We start from the raw sequence: 21,463 nt of genomic DNA, 5'->3' as shown, positions 1-21,463 counted from the left end.
TAACAAGGGAAGAGAATCCAACCGCTCACCACCTGCCGACCGATACCCTGCCCTACCTGAGCAGCGATCTATCCTTTCTGGGTAGCTGCCCCAGTTCTACATCTTGGGCATGACATGCTGTGGTATGGAATACCCTTTGGTTAGTTTGGGTCAGGTGTCCTGTTTCTGCTTCCTTCCGGCTTCCCCTCCTCCCTGGCAGAGCATGAGACTCAGAAAGTCCTTGGTCAGACTAAACATTACTGAGCAACAACTAAAACCATCAGTGTTATCAGCGCTGTTCCCAGGCTGAAAGTCAAAACCACAGCACTGCACCAGATACAAAGAAGGACAAAAATGACTGCTACTGCTGAACCCAGGACACCTTCAAGGAGCAAGGTTTTAGATAACACTAATATGAAAACTTAGTACTTTCAGGAGATCTTAATCTCCTTTGTTATATACCATTCATCTGTAATGAAACAGCCTTAGCCAAATAATGATCAGGAAATTTTTTTATGTTCTTAGAAATCTCTCTATAAGAGCAGATCAGTATTAGCTTTGGTTTTACTCTTCAGTACCAGGGCTTATTTGTACTTGCTAATTACTCTGACCTGTGATTATGAGTAACAGCATGAATTTTTCACATGGGGCACACATCTCATTTCCAGCAGCAGTTATTTTATATTTTTCTGCTATTAGACAAGTAGTGACATGAACTGTAACAAAACTGGTACATCAGCAATAAAACAAGTACAAACTGGATAAATAATAAATGAAAATAAATAATAAACTTTACCAATTCTAGGAATTTACATAATGAAAACAGGTGTTTTAATGAAGTCACACCTGAAACCGAAGTAAGTAGCAGAAACACAGGGTAAAAATGGTATTTGTATGCAGAAAATTTGAGATGGCAGAGAAAAAGCAAAATCTGAAACTTTGACCTTCTACTTGATTTAAGATGCCTGGAAGACCACATATCTATACCAGTATGTCAGTGTTGAGCTGCATAGATTTTAAAATGCTCAGGTAAGGCATTGTAGTGGAGGAGCAGTTCAATGCGCTACTATATATTGGTGCATTCTTCTTGGAAGGATGGAGGCCTTTTGGCTGGATTACTTTCAGTCTCTGCAGCCTCTCTGAGCTGAAACAGAAGGACCTTCTGATTTAACAGTAGTGAATGCAGTGGAGAGGTCAGAGAGAATGAGCAGGCATGTCCTCTCATCATAACTGAAAACAGCTATTTCTCCTACAGAGCTTTCTGAGGGAAACCCCAGGCTTAGTTTTGGTGTTAAGATGATCAGTTTCTTTCAGTATTGCAACTGTCTAATTCCCATCTGTGTCTCATCCCTGCTTCTTGGGAAGTTTTGTCTCCTTGGTGCTTCCCTGTGAAGCATTAGTGACAGCTGATGCCCACGCAGGCTTTAGGGGAGAGCGAAGCCAGGAAAGCTGGAGGAAGCCTGTGGTGGCTTCTCAGTGATTCACTCCCTTTGACTGTGACAAAGCGACCATACTGTAGAGAAAGACTCTTCAAAAAAAGAAAAGAAGCACCTATTTCAGGTGTCAGAACTTCGCTCGTCTGCAGACATACGCTGTGGAGACTTTGAAGCAGAAGGTTATGAATGGTCAAACTGTGATTATTTTTTCTCTCATTTAGCTTCGTGAACAGAGCCAGAGAGGTTATCCCCAGTGCTGTGCCTGTCTCCTGCCCTTGTGGGGTGTAGTACAGGGATACTCTTCACCGCTTCAGGTGCAACACTTTGTGTCAGTGTCACATCCATGAACATGTCTGATTCTTCCTATAGCACTCTTATGGCTCGTCCTCACTTCCCTCCCCATGAGAGAATTTCTCATCGTTAGTGGAGGAAACCCAGCAGTCCAGTTCAGTATATTCAAAGCAAGAGATGATTGTAACACTGCCCTGAGGAAGTTGGCAGCAACCCTGCAAAGGTACCTGTTCTTCCTCATGGAGGGTAGGGAGGTGCTGTTGCATGCTATTCTAGACTGAAAGACTTCCCTGAACTGAGAAAGTACTGAAGGTGTCATCCACAACTTGTGTTTTTCTGAATGTCATACGTCCAGACAACTTAGCCACTGTTTCCTTATTTAGATTCTTGCTTACAATCACAACAACTTTACCTGAAATTCCAGCTGTTACTGTAAGTAATAATACTTCTGATACCAAATATTTATGATTTCCATCCACATCTGCATTAAAGACAACCTCTGGGTTTTCGTCTTTCCCAAAGTCAACAGAATGCATGTGGTAGAACCACTCAGAGGAAATTGTTATTGCAATTAATCTATATAATTAACCTATTATAATTAAGGTTGCCAAAAGATGCATTCATAGTGCCTGGTTGATTAGTTCCCTTTAGTGTTTGTACATTTATGTTTTCTCCCAGTTTCAGTGCAGGACAAACAAGTTTATTCACTGAGAGAAGAAAATGGGTGGTAGGAAAGTCTAGAGTTTGTGCTCTAAGATCCATGCTCTTTGAATGCGGACACTGGTTGTGCCAAGTTTTGTTCCCTCCACATGAGAGTACTTTGTGACTCCTCCAGCAAATACACAGCACACGCTGGATATGACTTATGAAAAGATAAAACTGTAAGGTAGTTCTGTAATTATTCATCTTCCTGCATTGGATGTTTGCACAATAATGAGGTATGTCCAGAAGAAGACCTTATTCTCAGGGCTTCTCACCAGGATGTATGGAGAGATGACCCATTTGGTTTCTGCACTGTCTGCAAAGAAGGCATGGAACAAGGGTGTTCCAAATTTTTCGTTTTGAAAATGGTACACAAGAAGGCTAATAATACTGGTTTTCACTCTGGTGGAACTTCTCATACGTACTAAAGCAAGCATCATGCACTAAAGGAGTGAGCATTTGGTGTTTCTGACTGGGAAGTCACGTTCAGTCCCTTTACGGTATGTGGCTCTGTTTCTGGAACTCGGTTCCATACAAGATCCAGAAAACCCAAAATCTGGCCTTGGTCTTGCCGTGATAGTTGTAAAAAATGAGAGGATTTGGGATCATCCCAGGGCTAACACCATTGCTTTTTTATGCCTGCAGGTGTGCCTGAAAATCACAGTTCTCCATAATGGGACAGGAGGTGTCTCTGATAGATGTCTTTGTTTTCTCTTGCCCAAGAACTGTGATGGAAGGAAAAGAGGTAGACAGGTTGTTGTGCAGTTTTGAGAAGAGATTTCATAAATGTTTACTGTTCACACAAGCAATACCAGTCTCTTTTGCTGGCAGGTGGTATCTTCCGCTCATTGACAATTCTACATTACCTAGAGATTACTTCTGAAGATTAACTAATGATGTCAAGCTCAGCTTATTGGTGGCCACCAGCAGCACATATGGTAATGGCAGTGATTGGGTCAGGATCACAGGTTGTAATAACCACTCCATGCCTAGCATCACTTTCTAAATGGCCTCTAGCCCACCGGAGTTACAAAACCTTTATCCTGAATTTTCAGAAATAAAAAAATATTGAGGAAAAGCAGTAGTTTATTCATCTTACATGGCATCATTATGGTGAGGTAGTGGCTGTGATGCCTACTCCCCTCCCTAGAGGGACAATACAGAAGTATGTTCTCTTAACAGCGGTGTTGGAGTGAGCCTGTCAGTTCTTTGGGGTTTGTTTGTTTTGACATATACAGTAAGCATTGGTATCTGATATGTTGTCACCACTGCTGGTGGCTTTTTATTTCCACTGTTGCTGAATTACAAGTGCTGTTGTAAATCCTAGTAAACATCGCAAGTGAATTCCATGGAAACTTTTTTTCCCCCTAAATATCTGGAGAGGTACAACCAGAGATTTTCCTGAAAAAAAACCCAAAACCATTTTCTTTAAGTAATGGCTCAGTAGACTTCATTGTGGTGGGTACTTGGCCATTGTGACAGCATAACCAAATCTGTTAAAAGGAAATGGGAGAATTCCCCTGAGTCTGAAATCCCACACACACTCTAGGAAACACAGGGGCAACAGTCGTCTGCTTAAGTCAAGTTAACCATACTTTGACAAAAAAGTTATAACTGTTTGTTTTATTTTTAGCAATGTAAAATCTTGAGTGACATTTCTCATGACTGCACTGAGCAAGCAGTTCGTTACTATGGTGGATAGACTGTGTCACAAAGAAAGAAAAATTGCCAAGCACAAATTTTCTTTTCTTCCTTTTAACACTCAGAGATTCATTTAATAGAATCAGTCAGCCATTAAATGTGATTGTGCAAAATGAGGTAAATGGCTACAAGAATATTTTCCTTCTTCCTCTAGTAAAAAGATATGTTGAAGGCAGTGGGCGAGATCATATGACCAGTGTACAAAAGATGGTGAGTTAATGCCAGGTAGGAAACATAGACTATTTTATCTAGATGATATCAGTGATCCTACAATTTCTGAATGCTTAGGTAAGATACTAGATAAGAGTGGCGCAGTGTATTTGGAGACAGAATGATAACTCTGTTCAACACCAACAGTATCGTTAGTTCCCTTTTCGTGTGCAGCAGCGAGCAAGATTCAGGAAGCCATCTCTTCTGTCTAATCTGGTTCAAGAAGGATAATCCCAAACAAGAGCACAATATATGATGTGATGCTTTGAAAAAAAATTATCCAGTTACTTTGCAACAAATCTGAAACTGCTGCCGCGATACACTAATGCCAGTCATTAAACAAAAGGAAAAGAACAGGGCCAGTTAACATAATGAAAAGGAATCCAGAAATAAACTTATTTTGTGCCATATTTTTTCCTTACACTTCACCCTCATCTGTTCTTTGTCTTCAGCAAGCAGTATTTATCTGTCCCTCTTGCCATCTTTCAACAGCTAGTGACTATCTCCAGTTTTTTTAAAGACATCTATCCCTGTTCCACATTCCACAGGTCACCCTCATCATGCTTTATACACTCCAAGCTAAACTCACAGCTATTGTTTATAACTTTTATTTGTTTGCATGAGTGCTGCATTTCAGTCCTAAAGGTTTGTGGTCAAACCTTTGCTCAGTAATGTTTTAGTTGGGTCTGGTTCTACTGATTGCTCTTTATTTTGCTTGGTGTGAGGATGAATGAGTTTGGGTTTGGATATGGAGCCCTTAGTGGATGTGCAGCAAACCTGTGACAGCAAACCAGAAGAAGGGAAGCTGCCAGGGGGAGGTTACCCACCAGCATGCTACAGGGCTTTTTGTAACTGTTGTGTGGGCACTGACTGGTTTGATCTATTCTCATGTCAGGTTAGAGATGGTTGCTGTGAGTTGTACATCTCAATCAAGAGATAAATAGGATGGTCTTCTGTCCTTCACATACTTCTTTTTCACTACATACCAGTTAGCGTCATTAGAGCTGTGGGGTTTTTTCTAGCTTGATATGGCCTACATAGAAAACCATGTTTATGATTCTTCCTGTCTTCAAGTGTTTTGAGAAACAGGAGGCCAGGGGTACACTACATGAAGAAGGCCTTTTCTTGTGTAAGGGGTCTGTGAAGGACATGGAGTAACAAAAGATTTTTCAGAACTCCTTGTTGGGCTGTTATGCAGGTATGGACACCCTACATTTTGTTTTCCATTTTAACTGGGAGTTCAAACACCCAGTGGGGTTAATAATGGGAGGAGAAATTAATACATCATTCAAGGTCTTTACAACATACTAGATGCAGGTGCAGTTACTGCATCCACAAACAGAAACTTAGGGAAGGAGCTGAAGGTGATCACTTATATTTTGAAGGGGTTGGCTGTTTGCATGGCTTTTCTGTTTGTGTATTGTGTGGACATAACTTGCACATAGATTTTGCAGGTAATTTTCAACCAAGTAAATTGTTACATTTTGTTATGGTTATTTCTGCATCACTGTGTTTTCTCCAATCTTACACATACTAAAGCAGCATAAAATGTTCAGCCACATTGGGCAGTATTTAGTATGGAACTTATTTTAATTAGCATTTAGATATTTTTATTAAGGCTTCTTAATAACATGATTTAGTTAAAAGAGCATTTGTCTTGCATCAATATTGCTGCAAAGCAATGTGAGATAGGTTTGTGGATTCCTCTAAAACATTTATTTATTTTCTTGGTCTTGGAAGAGGCAAATGCTTTGCATTGTAAAATACAGGACTTAAATTGCCCTGGAGTGACAAACATCTTTTTGTGTTTTGACCACTACTTTGTATAAAGCTGGGAATTCTTTTGCAGTGGCTTTGTGCTAGCCATAACACGGTTACTGTGCTTGTGGTAGTGTTTATTAGTGTTTCAGTATTGAACCTTTAATATATTTACTACTTAAAAGAAATTAATGTGCCCTGACAGCTTTTTGGGCAGGTGAAACCTCAGGTAGAAATGAGCCCGGCTGCTGTCATTGCACTGGACAGCAAGCTGGCATCATGCTTGCTCCAAGGGCAGTCATTAAGAAGCCTCCAAGCAAGGCTGCTGCTTCTGAATATACATGTAGCTACATAGCATTGTGCAGTGGTTTATGTTGTAAGAGAAATACAGAAAAACATGGCTATATAATTGTGTCTTCTCTATGGTGCCCGTAAAACAGGAAGAGGACTTATTTTCCTTTATTAGAAGTAATGAATATGATATATGCATGGAACTGAAATTCAGTAAAATTATTACCACTAATTTTGTGTATCCTTTCATTACTGCTAAATGTGGACAGGTAAGTGAATTAGGCTGCCAAATTTTGACCTCTTAAAATATGAAAATATGTTTTTCCTGACTGTTTAAAGTTCCTGAAGGTTTGAATAATCTCTGATTGAAGGCCATATTCATGCTGAAAGTATGATAGAAAATAGCATAAATAATATAATCAGGTTAATGCAGTCAATGTTAAAAGTACTGCTTTACAGCTGAAATAAACCTGTAAACCTGGTTAGTTGAAAAAATACCTATGGCTGTGTATGTTGCTTCCCTAAAAAAGTTAATACACAATATGGAGCATAATCCGTAATGATATCCATTAGTGGTGTAAATGTGGATCAGTAATCTTCAGGTCTGGCTTTGGTTAGATGAATGCAAATTGGAACATCATTAGGAGTAAAGACTGAAGCAGAAACTGTATACAGATCATAATTTTGATGTATTCTGCTTTTTCATGTCTGTGGATCTTTACTAATAGTTCATCTTAGTGAGTTGAATTAAGCATTTTAAATATTAACATGTGTAGACTGACAGTCATTCAGTGTCACCTTCTGCATTTATAATCACAAACAGTAAAACCAATCATTTATACTCACTTGACTTTTACAACCAAAACTTGTGCTTTAAGTGAATGAAAAAGCACAAATTTAAAAACCCGAAGTTTGAATGAACAAGAGAAATTTGTCTTTGAAAAGCCTTTTCAAACTCTGCAACATTGCAGGATTAGAACAGTAGCTATTTTCATAAGTTGGAAGTCTTTTTTGAGTAGGTGTTTGAGTGATTTTTGTTCTGTTTCCACAGGTTTTCAATACATATTCTAATGAAGACTATGACAGGAGAAATGATGAAGTTGACCCAGTGGCTGCATCAGCTGAATACGAACTCGAGAAGCGTGTGGAAAAACTGGAGCTCTTCCCAGTTGAACTAGAAAAAGGTACATGGTCTGTGTGACATTTCCAGCTCCTGTGACACTGATCTGCAAGTCTGAGGAAGTCCACACATGCCTACAGAGCCTAATTTGAATTTCCATGAATCTGTCTTAGTCACGTTGGCTTTTTGTATTTCAGGAATTGTTTAAAAAGAAATTAAAGAGGCAGGTCAGGACATGCAGTTCTTTACTTCCCTAAGAGAATTGTTTTGTGACATTCCATTAACACATGATTTTACAGGGTGCTTGATGTGGTATCTTCACTCACCACCGGAAGAGTAAAAATCTTGATTGTCATTCTAAGCTACTCATAAGGTGAATGTGATACTTTTTTGTGTGTAATTTAATAGATTCTTAAAAGGAAGCAAAATACTATTAATGGTAGTGACATGGGAAACCAAGAGGAGCCGAAGCATATATATTTACCTACCAAATAACCGTACAAATCAAATGTAAGAAGTTTCTGCTTTTGCTTGTCTTTTTCACAGATGAAGATGGACTTGGCATAAGCATTATTGGAATGGGAGTTGGAGCAGATGCAGGCCTCGAAAAGCTAGGAATATTTGTCAAAACAGTAACAGAAGGTGGGGCAGCAGAAAGAGATGGCAGGTAAACCAGACTCAGTGTTTGGAAACCTTCCCAGCAATAATTAGTATCAGTTATGATTTTCGTAGGGAAGACTTGTTTGCTCAGTGTATGTCATGATAACTCAAAACTGTAAAATTTGAAGACTTCATTGGTAAGGCCCAAATACCTGGTGTGGTTATGAGAAGACATACGGTTAAACAGTCTCCTTAAGGAGAACAGATTTGCCAAAGATGTGTGTTCATGACTACTGAAAACCCCCATGCTTTAGCATAAGGAAAGCTGGTGATTCAAAATTGTCTATCACTTTTGAAGGTAGCTTAGATTTTAAAGGTGGTTTTTTGGCTTCATGTGTTCTTTTCCAATGTTCTCTTCCAATGCATTCTTTTGGCTTCATACGAGCTTTAAACAATCAGTACTTATGAAAAAGACTTCTGCTCCACATGTGCTGAGGAAAATAACTAGTGTATCTGAATGCTTAAACTCTTACTAAATACACCTCCTTTCAAGTTTACTGGCACAGGCCGTTACTTTGTATTTCTCACTATGCGTATTCTTCTGTTCCAGAGTTCAGTTTTCACCCCTACAGCATTGAAAGTATTTTAATCAATTGGAGTAAGAAGCTGCACCATAAATCTCTCCCTTTAAAGAAATACATTTTGGTGTTTGTATTCTTATATGATAATCATATAAATCCTGGTTGCTTCTAGAATTGCTTACTTGGTATGTGCAGGTTAAATAATTCCTTTTGAACAAACGATATTTCCTATCATACGGTACAGAGTTATCTGTGTATTATATAATACCTGCCACAATCAGGCCAGTATTTCGAATTAAGAGTTAGAAAAGCACTTTATTGTGTAATCATTTAATAATGAAAAATATTCTTAAACATCTTCCAGCCCATGTAATTTATTAGTTTGTCTCAGTACATACCCTTTTTAAATTTGCATGCAAATAACATATTTCTTAGCTGATGCATTAGCAATTAAGTCTGCTTACACACCTCACTACTTCTATTTTTAACCGTTACTGATTTGTTATATTAGTTATATATAATACCAAACACAAACACAGGTAAATAGAGTAAGAATAAACTCTAAAAAGTTGATGCTGTCTTCTAAAATAGGTAGTGCAGTAACATGTTCTTTACTGATGAGCACCTGTAACTTTTCAACGAGCCAAAGTTTATTCTGCTGTGGAAACCCCCCACAAATTAAATCAGAAGGCTCTATGTGGCAGGGGATGCAAAGTTTAATAACATCACTCTGAGGCTACTGAAGTATACCCTCTACTAGAATGGGTTTGCAGGTATCTTTACTGATCTTGGCAGTACGATACCAGGTTGAAGGCCAAGTACTGATTTATCAAACAGGCTTAAAAACTATGAAGGAAAGTGAAGAAGCTGACACCTCTAGGTGTCATGACTTCATCCATTACTGTAAATTTAAGTGAATTTTTTGTCTGAAAAGTATGCTTGAGCTCAGCCAGAAGACATTAAGCTCACAACTGCCATTCTGTGTGAAAGTCTCTGGTTGAAAATCAGAGTCACTCACTACTGGTCTATGATGATACGTATTTTCTGTTGCTCTCATTTTTACATGTTTGAGTGGGCTACAGAAGCTAATGTTCAATTACAAGTCTCTTCTTTCATTTCCCGAGATGGCATCTGAAAGGCGCTTGTCAGCTAAGAATAAAATAACAGCTTTCTTTGACCATTCTAATATTTGCGTTGGTTTTCAACTGGCTGAATGTTCAGTCAGCTGAGAAACAGCCCTCTGATTTTCTCTTTGAGAGCCTGACTGATCATTCACTTGGGAAGGGGGTATGTAATCCTCTCAGTCAGGAGCAGCTGGTTCTGTAATAAAGTGCATCAACTGTAAAGAGTCCTGTTAACCTCATCTTTGTGAAAAGCCTAGTTAATCATTAACATTGATAGCAAAGCAAAGTCTCCTAACAGAAAATACAGTTTTATTTCAGCAATTGCATCAGATATTCTGAATAACCACATAGCAGTCTTCAAACAGGCTCTTCTGAAACTAATTTAAAACATTTCACTGTCTGTAGGATAACACCCATCCTTTACTGAAAGACCCATCAAATCATGATATAAAGTACGTGCCTCCCAAAATCTGTACAAAGAGGTTTCTCAGTGATTAAGCAGCACTGGCTTGATTCATGTTGCTACAAACAAACCAGTAGTGTTTATTGTCATATCAAAAGGTGTTGTGTGGCAGTATTTAACCAGGGAAGGTGCTTTGAGATGAATCCAAAGGCAAGCATGTTGATAAGTACTAAGAGAGATTATTAATAGTGTGTAAAATATGAAATAAATAATTAGACTAAAGATGAAAAATAAAATCTTTAACTGGATGAATTCATAGCTGCTTCTTTCAAATTATTGTGGTGATGAGTCATTCACATTTTAAAGTATTTTGATAACATTGAGAACAACAGCTTTGAAACATCACACAGTTCTTAACTTGAAAAATACTGTTAGCATTGTCTCTGCATAGGTTAAATTTTTAGTTCATCATACAGAGCAGTAATTATGGAAGTAACTTCAGTTGGTTCACTTCTGTAGTTGCTTCCTCATTGAAGTGCTGCTTTACATAGGCAAAGATTTGTTATGAGCATTAGAAAATAGTTGTCAGAATTACCAATTTAATTAATGGTAAAAGCAGTTAAACATCTGTAATTCAGGCTTTGCCATCCTGAGCCAGTTTTTTGTTCGTATTTGAAATTAGATTTGAGAGTCGGAGGAAGCCTCGAGCTCCTGATGGAGAGCACTCTGCAGGACAGGTTCTCCACAGAACATGGCTGTGAGAATATTGTGATCTAGAAGGTGCCTGGGGTGGCTTGTCTGGAGGATTTGTGTTAGGCCTTATGGAGCTGTGGTTGGAATGGGGCTATAGAGGGGATTCCTGAAGAAGAGGAAGGAAGCAGGAGAATATGGCTGTGGGAGTGTTTTAGTTTGGACAGTACAGAATATCTATGGCAGTAGGCGGGAAACCTCTTTTTTAAATTACATGCAATTATATAATATGAATAAAAATTAAGTTCATTGTGTGGTTCTTGATATGTTTGTATGTTTATGTCCTGGGTTCAGCAGTAGCAGTCATTTTTCCTCCTTCTTAGTAGCTGTTGCAGCACTGTGTTTTTGACTTTTGGCCTGGGAACAGGGCTGATAACACCGATGTTTAGACTGACCAAGGACTTTGTGAGTCTCATGCTCTGCCAGGGAGGAGGAGAAGGTGGGAGGAAGCAGGGACAGGACACCTGACCCAAACTAACCAAAGAGGTATTCCATACCACAGCACGTCATGCCCAGGATGTAGAACTGAGAGTTCCCAGAAGGGCTAGATCACTGCGGGGTGGGGGTGAGGTACCAGTTGGTGAGCGGTTGTATTCTCTTCCTTGTTATTTGCTTTATCATTATTACTATTAGTGGTAGCAGTAGTGGTTTGTGTTATACCTTAGTTATTAAACTGTTCTTATCTCAACCCGTGGGAGTTGCATTCTTTTGATTCTCCTCCCCGTCCCTCCAGAAGCGGAGGGAACAAAGGTGGGGGGGGGAAGTGGACTGCATGGTTCTGATTTACGGCCTGGGCTTAAACCACGACAGTTTATATATAATTAAAAATATGACTGTATAGAAAGAGAGGAGGTTTGGATAACAGTGGCCATAAAAAATAGTTGGAATTTATTTAGGAGGTGTACAAACAAGAAATAAGAAGATACAAAATATGCTGGAAAGACAGATGGAATCAGACTGAATTGCAGTAGATCAAGATAGAGCCACCTACGAAGTTGCAGGCAACAGTTCCCTAACATGAGGTTTCATCACCTGAAATACTATAGCTATGAATCCGTGTGAACACCGCTAGAACACTGCAAAGTGCTGTAGCTATACTGCCATAAGAAAGGAATCCGTTGTTCTGCCACCATTTAGCTTTCAGCCAAGAGGGTGACAGCTTCCCACTCAGTGGGCACCAACTTCTTAAACTTCTCTTCTTGGAACTCCTGCATCCATCTGACTGCACCTCATGTTTGCTAAAGTAGGAAAAGTGTAATAATTTTTTACAGTATTGACATACAGCAGATATTAATGTGGTTGGTGTTATTTATGAAATGGTTCAGTGAAAACTAAAATAAGATTTTGAGATCAAAATGCCTGATTTGATTTTCAAGATAAGAGTTTATGGGCTGTCACAGAGACAATTTTTTCAAGGTTTCTCATATACAGAAGGGAGATTCTGCCCAGAATACAGTGACATTCTGTGGTATGAGGCTGCCAAAGAATAAATCTTGTATTTCTTACTCATCAATGGAGCCTGAAGAACTGCAGATACTGCTTGAACACATGCAGAACTGCAAAGAGTTGCCTGCCTCAGACTTGACAAAGAAATGGATGCTCTAAGTCAGAATGCTTCTGCTCTCTTTTGAAGCCTCTGTTATTCTTTGAAAAGAAATCTTATCACTGTGATATCCTTAGATATTAAATTACTTGATTTAGGTATATTTGAATAATTTAAATGGGATTTTCCCATAACTATTTCTTGGACCCTTTGTAAACTGTATAGTTTGGATCAGTAGCATTCCTGTAAGTACTTGAAAGTTCCTTCCTTTGACTAGTTTTGAATGTGTTTGGTTTTGGTTTGGGTTTTTTTTAAATGATTTTTGAAATTATAGGAGTTTGTGCATTTCTAGAGGACATTTTAGTATTGCAGTCCTCTTTCCAAGTATTTGTAATCCAAATGAGTCCAGTGCCTGCTCTAGGGATTTTGCAGCAGTGCTTGCTTCAGATAAAAGCAGCATGTTTTTTATTCTGCTTAACTTTTCCAGCACCAAACAGTGTATTGACTGTGAATAGGTGTTTGGTTTCAGAGAGAATCCTCATTAAAACTGTAGCAGGTCTTATTTTTATTGGGTGCAGCAAGATCACATTTACACTGGGAATTTATCTTTTTGGAGCAAGTTAGATGAAATATTTGAACAGAGTATGTCACAATTAAGTCTGATGCACAAACTCCTTTCTCCCCAGATGAGCAGGTTGCTTTAGTTAAATGCTACATTTTTTTGCCATTAGCGTGAAATGCCAGAGCTGTGTCTTATTCTGTTTTCAAGACTGGCTTAGGAAAGAATGATAGAAGAACCATTCAACTATATCATTTAATTTAAGTCATATGACAAATTTAAGAGTGTGTATCGCTGTTTTTATATACAAGGAAAGTGACTGGATGATTGATGCTTTTAATTGTAATGGTAACTTTGAAGCTGGATTTATGAGATGTACTTGTGCAAGGAAGGATGAATTTTTCATATTTACCTCAATTGCTTTATGACTGAGTTTTTGTTTAAAGTCTTTGTTTAAAATAAACTAAAACGATCTCTCTGTTCTAAGTTTTGCTGAAAATTCACCAACAATTCACACATTTATTTATATATTTGTGTTTTCCCTGTAAAGGATTCAAGTGAATGACCAAATTGTGGAAGTGGATGGAATCAGCCTGGTTGGTGTTACACAAAATTTTGCTGCAACTGTTCTTAGAAACACCAAAGGGAAAGTCAGGTGAGTATTTTAGAGGAAAAAAAAATGTGATTGAGTATTTAAGATTACCTGGCTTTTTTCACAGGAGTGTCAGTACACCCAAGCGGAGTCAGAGCTTTTTTGGCCTCTCTGTGTCTTCCCTCCTTTTATTCCAAGACAGGAATGAGCTGTGGTATTACAGACTTTTGTTTTGACTTAGATTCTTAAAATATGACCAATGAAACAAGCTGAGATTGCACACAGAAGATGACTCTTCACTGGTCTAGATCTGCATGGACCTCAAACTGTAGTAGCTGGAATGGTGAAAGGTCATGGGTGTTAATCAGATAGAAACTGCTGCCACTGATCTCCTCCCTGTTCTTGCAGTGGAGAGACTGGCCATGTTACTGCCCCAGGGTTGGAGGAGTAAGGTCATGAGCACTCTGTTTTTCACAGATGCCACCTCAGCACATAGGAGAAGAGAGTACTGGATGCAGAAGTGTTAACAGCTACCAAGTTGAGGAGAGTAACATTAATTCACTCAGCTACCCAAATCCCTGCACCATCTCTGGGTTTCTTTCTGTTGCTGTGCTGTGGTTCACTGAAAGTCATCACAGTAAAAATCCATACAATAAAGAATAGGCTAGAAAATGTGACATACAGTGCAGACAAAATTCTGAACTTACATAAAGTCTGTAAAATGTTTGTAAATTAATAAGAACAGTGTTTCCCTAGAAATGAACTGGTTTGCTATTTAAAAACCTATGCAGTCACATAGCTTTTCTGTTTAATAGCTTATTAATTTCAGTAAAGATTTAACTCTGCAAAATAAATCCATAAATATCCTTTTCATATTGCAAAGTAACAGCTATTCTGTAGTCACCCTTGGGTTCTCTGTCAAAGTTCTCTCTAGGAATTACAGCTGAATTCTTTAATTAATGAGCTGACTTCTTGTGAACCATAACTAAGCTACTGGTGGTAGTATATGCAGTCCCTCTCAGATGGTGGTTCTGTATGCTGGCATGCACATTTCCACTGTTATTCCATAGCTGTTCCTACATGACATTGAAGAATAATGTTGGAATGTGGATTCTGCAGAGAATCTTGGGGTGGTTGATCAAGGTTTGATTTGAAAGAGGTTATTTAGGAAAAATGTTATCAGAAATTGTAGTGTAATTACAGGTTAATATATTTTTGTGTAACATTTACAGTTTTAGTTTCATCAGTACTATTTCTGCAAAGACACTCACATGCTGTGAGTATTCCTACTGAGTTAACTATAAAAAATAGTATATATTTTCTTAGGTTTCTTTCAGTTGGGATCTTAGAACATAAAATCCAAGCATCAAATGCTATGTGTATTTTGTGTTTGATATTTTAGCTAAAAGAAAGCACTGATATAAACACATATATTATATATATTTATAATCAGCTTAGCTTGTGTAATTACTATTGCATAAGTTACAGAATAGAATATGTTTCCATGGAAAAATAATGGGTTTAGAGGAAGGAAAAAATATAATTTTCACACAGAATGCTCCCAGAATCTTTTCTTGGGAAGCAAATTACAGTCAGACTGGTTGCAATCTAGACCCATTTGTCACAAAATAGTGGGCTGTAAAAAGTATTTCTTCATTGTTATTGAGCTCACATTGTCAAGTGTACTACGTATCCTGTGCACTGGGATTGTTGGCTTCTGACAGGTCTCATTTATTGAGGAGAGATATGTGAGTTTCTGCATTGTTCCTCGTAAGTAAGCTTAAGATACTGAGCTTCCACTGGATAAATGACCCAGTGCGTTAGTGTCACAACTAGATTAAAAAACTTATAAAATAATGCTAAATTAAAAATAAAATTTAAAATACATTATAATAGGAATTTTAATATAAAATATTATTGAATAAAACAGATATATAAGAATCTATATGCACACTGGCATACTGTGTGGTTAGCAGCATCTTACTAATGTCTGTGTCTTAATTAGAGGAAAGGAATGGGGTAGAATTTGGTGCAAGTCCCCTTAGTTTTATTTCACTTGAAATTTTATAGAAAAAACACTCGGAAATACTCTTCTGCTTTACACAGGCCAGCTGAGAAATGCATGGGGTTTTTCCTGGAGTGTGGTAGGCTGGGAGCAAGACTTTATGAGATGCTAAGCATTGTGCGGCATAGACTCCTGCCTGGCTTCTGGTCGGATCCTGGACTGTTGAGTTGTCTCCGCTGTTGAGTTATCCCAGCAAATGTTGAATTTCATGAGCATTGCTCTGCTGGTACTGATGAACTGTATTGGTTTTCGCTACTCAAAATCAGAAATGCTTCCAGAAAGCTGTACTTTGGAGATAGAGATTTCAGGATACTTGACATTTTGGCTTCACTGTATGTTTAAACATTTGCTTGTAAAATACTGATGAATTTAACTGAGAGAAAATGATGTTTTTATTTTGCTGACTGTTTTCCTTGTGCTGTATGACAAAACAGCCCTGCCTACTGCTGCTTTTGTGGAGACAACAATTGTTTTCTGACAGATCCTCTTTCCCACTGTCCTGGGTTCAGCAGTAGCAGTCAGTTTTTCTCCTTCTTAGTAGCTGTTGCAGCACTGTGTTTTTGACTTTTGGCCTGGGAACAAAGCTGATAACACTGATGTTTAGACTGACCAAGGACTTTGTGAGTCTCATGCTCTGCCAGGGAGGAGGGGGGGCCGGGAGGAAGTGGGGACAGGACACCTGACCCAAACTAGCCAAAGAGGTATTCCATACCACAGCACGTCATGCCCAGGAGGTAGAACTGAGAGTTCCCAGAAGGGCTGGATCACTGCGGGGTGGGGGCGAGGTACCAGTTGGTGAGCGGTTATATTCTCTTCCTTGTTATTTCCTTTATCATTATTACTATTAGTGGTAGCAGTAGTGGTTTGTGTTATACCTTAGTTATTAAACTGTTCTTATCTCAACCCGTGGGAGTTGCATTCTTTTGATTCTCCTCCCCGTCCCTCCAGAAGCGGAGGGAAGAAAGGTGGGGGGGGGAAGTGGACTGCGTGGTTCTGATTTACGGCCTGGGCTTAAACCACGACACCCACTTACACCTTTGTTGGAGCTGGGATGAAGAAATCCCTCATTTCCACCCTTTTTGGCAGGCAATGCTCACCTCTGCACCTGAACTGCTCTAGAACCTTAGGGACAACATAAGAGGATCTTCTGGGGTAAAATCCCTTGCTTGCCCCCAGCCATCAGCTCCTGCCTCTTGGCAGTGCAGGGAATGATGCTGCTGATGTTTGAGTGTGCCATTCCCCTGGCAGCTGCCATTAACGATCCATGTCACTGCAGGAGGCAGGAGCAGTGGAAAACGTTGTTGCTATATAAATACCTTATGCAGTTCCTGCAGCGGGTGATCCAGCTGAACTTCAAGTGTATAGCCAACGTTCAGTCACACACCTAGCCTAATTCAAGGCAAGGCAACTTCATGAATCTTTGTCTCGTAAGAGAAATCACATACATACTCACACTCGGCTAATTAATAGTGTCAGTTTAATGGATTTAATAGAACTGCTTTAATAAGCATAGTTATCTTTGTGATTATAGCATTTATGTGTACCTTTCTTCTGCCTGGTGTCCTGTACATGCAGAGATCTATGTGCATCTCACTAACATTACGTCACATATATAACCCACAGCATTACATATAGACAATCATTTTGCCCTTAATCTAGTCAAAGTGAATGCAAGATTTTGTATAACAGGGTTTATTATGTGAGATCAGGTGCAAGGAAAGGACATTCATGAACAGAATGACATTAAAGCTACTTCTTAATTCTTTGCAATAAATGCAGTCAATGCCTCTTCAGGGAGCTGAAAGCTGAAGTACCAATACTCAGTGATTTATTTTTCTCTCTTGAGCCTTCTCAACACTTTGAATGATCCTGACAAAGGAAGTCGTTGACCTGGAATAGATTTTTGCACTGTTTCTGCCAGAAAAATGTATCCAGACTGTCTGTAGCTGACACAGCAAAGAAGTTGTGAAAATGAAGACATGGCTTTTACCTTTTGAACTATTACAGTGAGGGTGAAAGGGGAGAAAAACAAGAGCAAATATAAGCATCTATGATTATCAATTGTTTGAAGTATTGGACTATTCGAAAGAGTTGTCATACCATAATAGAAGATCACTGACCTAATCAATTTGTCTTCTCCAATGATAATAAATTCAATTATTCTCTCTTATAATGTTTTATAGGAAAGTAATCAGCACCCACCATATGTACTCTGGTAGCCTATGAGACAAAGGAGAAACAGGGAATTCTTTCATAATCCCAGCTGACTTCTGTTTTTAAGGATGAGAATTAGTGTCCTTGTGACTCTATTCTGGCAAATACAACTGCGAATGCTATTTCAGTTGCTGTAAATATCAAGTCTTCTTTATAATTTTGCTTAACAATTTAATTTACTAATATATTAGTGGATTTAAGAATTTGATTATATACAGGAGGGATTTTCCTGTGAAATGGGTGTTCTTTTTCAGTATTGTTGAGTCTTGCCTCTGCCCTAAGATTAATGGATCAGTCAGAGGGCAGCACCAGACTAATATCTCTAAATGTTCTGTTCTTCTTCTGATCCTGTTTAAGATGTAATCCATCGACTTGAAGTTTGTGAGTGGTGCCTACAATCATAAGCGATAGGATAAGAAGGCAGCTTGACAGTGGGAATCCTAATCTGTCATAGAGCTTCTCCTATGTTATTTTGCTTGCAGTCTCCCCATGAACTCATTTGAACCTCATGTGGTGCTGAGTAGCAGATCTGCAGGTTTTGAAGTTGCTTGAGTGATGTTAAGTCTCTGTGCTCCCACTCTTTCCCCCTGTTCTTAATCATAATGAAAGGGTGCTAGGGGATGTCTTCACCAGAGAAAGCTCACTTGGAGAGTTGTATGCCTTTAGAGGATTCTATTTTTTCTTGAACACACCCACAAGAGAGAACATCTAGTTCTTTTACAGAGAAAACTTTGTCCTTTTACCATCTTTATCTAGTTTCTGTCACTCCTAGAACAAATACCGGAGCTTTCAGTGGGGACTGCACTTCTCTGCCTTACTGGATACAAAGATTTGTGCCCATGCAGCTCTGGGAGAGGCTTGGTCCCAGGAAAGGAGGACATGGTCCTGGGAAGTCTTACTGTGTTGCTAAGTAAAGAGGGTCTTTCATGAGAGAGAGTCATCAGAAAATCCCAGTCCTTCATATGCTGCTTATATGCTTTTATTATTACTGCTTTCCTCTGAAAAGTTTCTTTTAAGGAAGTTAACCAAATTCAGCGTTTTACTGGAGAGACGAATTTTGCATTCCATGTCCTCCTTCCGTATCCTGTTCTATGAATGTGACTAAGCATTTTCTCAGATTTACAAATGGTTGCTAGGCACTGAGCGGATGCTCTCGTGGTGCTTTCTGAGGCTGTTTTTGAGTTCTCAGAGAATCACACAGAACCTGTGCAAAACCTGTTTGGTTTTCTCATGATTTGCACCACCTTGAAAGTAATGAATGACATTAATTCTAAACTGATGGGTTTGCCAGGTTTTGGTTAATTAAGTTTTGCTGAAATGTGTCAAACTCTTCCCATCTTAATAAAGCGTATAAATAATTTGCAAATTTTGCCATGTTTAATTAGTCTTCTAGAGCATTCAAGAGTAGGTTCCAACAATAGAATTGTAACTATTAAACCCTGGGGCTTTCCACTATGAACTATTCTCTGTTCCAGTAAAGAATCATTTACTACCATTTTTTTGCTTTTCTTACCTGGACAGTTTCAATTCAAAGCAGGGTTTTGTCTCAACTCCCAGTTCACAGCCTAATTTCTTAATCTCTTACTGTACTGCAAATGCAGTCTTTCAGACAGAAATGAAGTCTTTACTTTTCTGTTACGTAACTCTTATACAAGGAGCAGTTAAAGAGTGAAAACTGAAAATGCTCACTTCCTAATTAACACCAACTTGATAGAGCATTTGTACCTTCTTCAGTTAATTTGTCACCCCATCTTGAGCTGATTTTCTTCTGGAAAATATACTGTCTCAGAAAACAGTATTTGCGTGCCTGTTGTTAGTTTTGTTTAACATCACAACATCTGGAAAGGTAATTTATACAGTCATGTCTTTGCAAGCACTAAGACAGTATAGAGGACAGATGAAATCATCCACAGGATCTAGCCAGCAGTAGTATACCACAGTGGGAGTGCTGTTTGCTCACAGTAACATCACTTTATTTTTGTGATTCCTTCCGCTATTCATCTTCTCTTCTTCCAGTGCACATGCATGTACAGATTTTGTCCTGTTCCTTTTTGCTTTCCCTGCCTGTGTTCTTATCCTGTGAAACAGCTGTATCCTTTAAACATTTGCAGGCATTCTCCATACTGCAGATCCACATTGTGGAAGAGGCAGGAGAGGTTTGTAGTTCTTCTCAATCCTGGGTTATGAGAAAGGACCCAAAAGTAAAAGATAGCACACTCTATTTTTACGTTGTCTCTTTTTCTGGCTGGAGGTGATGGGTTTGTTCTTACTTTCCTTGTCTGGGTTGTGTTTTTTTTTTTCTTGAATCCAAGTGCCAAGGAGAGAAAAAGAAGAAGAAAGAAAAGCCCTTTGCTCTGCAGTGCTGATGGCCGAGCTGGGACTTCATGAAGGGCTGCTTAAGAAGCTATGTGTACTTGGTGCACTTTCTGCTTCTTTGATAAACCTGAATCATGGACCCAGCAGAAACTAAATATGTCATGCCATGTGCCAAAATACTGTAAATTTCTTCTAAACAGGAGAAATCCCTCTGTGGTTATACTAAAGATTCCGTAATGTCAGCTGTTTTCTTTCTGGTCTCTTGCAAAGAACAAGCGCGAGTAGTTGTTCTGTGACACTACCAGGAGTAGCTTGCTGAACACTGAAAAATGACTCACGAGTACTGTGACCCCCTTAGCAGTGGTGAGGTAAGACTGCATTCATCACTGCTTTGCTGGTTTATGTTCCTTGGCTGTGCCTGTTGTAGTAGATGAGCTGTTCCTCGGACTGTTCTTTAGTGCTGAGGCCAGCTGGCACTGAGGGATCAGGGCTCATACTGTTAAACTTCCTTACCTTTCAGAGTAGAGTGGCCATATCCAAGTTGTCCATTGGAAACATCCAAGCTAACTCCTAGCTTTGCTAACTCCTGGACTGTGTCTGAGTATTATTTGGTAGAAATTAGTTAACTTGGGCTAAACTGTTCCAGAGAGCATTTCAGATTTAATAATGTAGATGATCAATTACTAGTGCTTGGGAGCATTCCCTGGCACTGCTTTACTTACTGGCATAAACATAGCCCCTATGTCCTGAGATCTTGCTAATCTGAATTTTATGGCAAGTTATTCCTCAAAATATTTTCACATTTGGACAGTTTGCATGTGAAATATATAGAGAAATCTTCATTTAAAAGATTCTGGCTGAATTATAAGCCATTTTGCTAGGTATCTAGAGTTGTTTTTTTTAAAATTAACTGTAACATGAATTAAATAGTTTCAGTAGAGCTGGATTTCATTAGGAGTCCTTTTCCTTTCCTGGAAAAAGGAACAACTTGACAGGTTTTGAATCACTTCATCTAAACATAAACTCCTACCCCTGTAACTAAAATGACATCACACATGTTTATTTAGCTATTTTTTTTTCACTCTTACAAAGTACATGATGTTATGTTGTCAAAGCTCCCACCCAGTTTTGGTGCACCTTGATTAATGTGGTAGAACGTTGTAACAGCTGGGCAGCAATACCCACCGTTCATCCTTGTAGGATAACTCACCAAGCCACAGCGGAGGTG

General features: G+C 38.9%; 1 protein-coding gene across 2 annotated transcripts in view; it reads left to right on the top strand.

Annotated features, from left to right (window-relative positions):
* PPP1R9A (protein phosphatase 1 regulatory subunit 9A) overlaps positions 1-21,463 on the top strand; it is a gene marked incomplete at both ends in the record, with an annotated part of 135,413 nt that overhangs the window by 65,703 nt on the left and 48,247 nt on the right. For both annotated transcript variants that reach the window (XM_080639407.1, XM_080639406.1), the window contains 3 exons: positions 7,420-7,552; positions 8,035-8,155; positions 13,599-13,703. In XM_080639407.1, coding sequence (XP_080495533.1) covers positions 7,420-7,552; positions 8,035-8,155; positions 13,599-13,703 — 359 coding nt within the window. The remainder of the gene's footprint in view (positions 1-7,419; positions 7,553-8,034; positions 8,156-13,598; positions 13,704-21,463) is intronic.

The sequence above is a fragment of the Psittacula echo genome (assembly GCF_963264785.1).
Source record: "Psittacula echo genome assembly, chromosome: 2".
NCBI lineage: Eukaryota > Metazoa > Chordata > Aves > Psittaciformes > Psittacidae > Psittacula > Psittacula echo.
The sequence above is the reverse complement of the archived record's forward strand: the minus strand, read 5'-3'. Positions and strand labels throughout refer to the sequence as shown.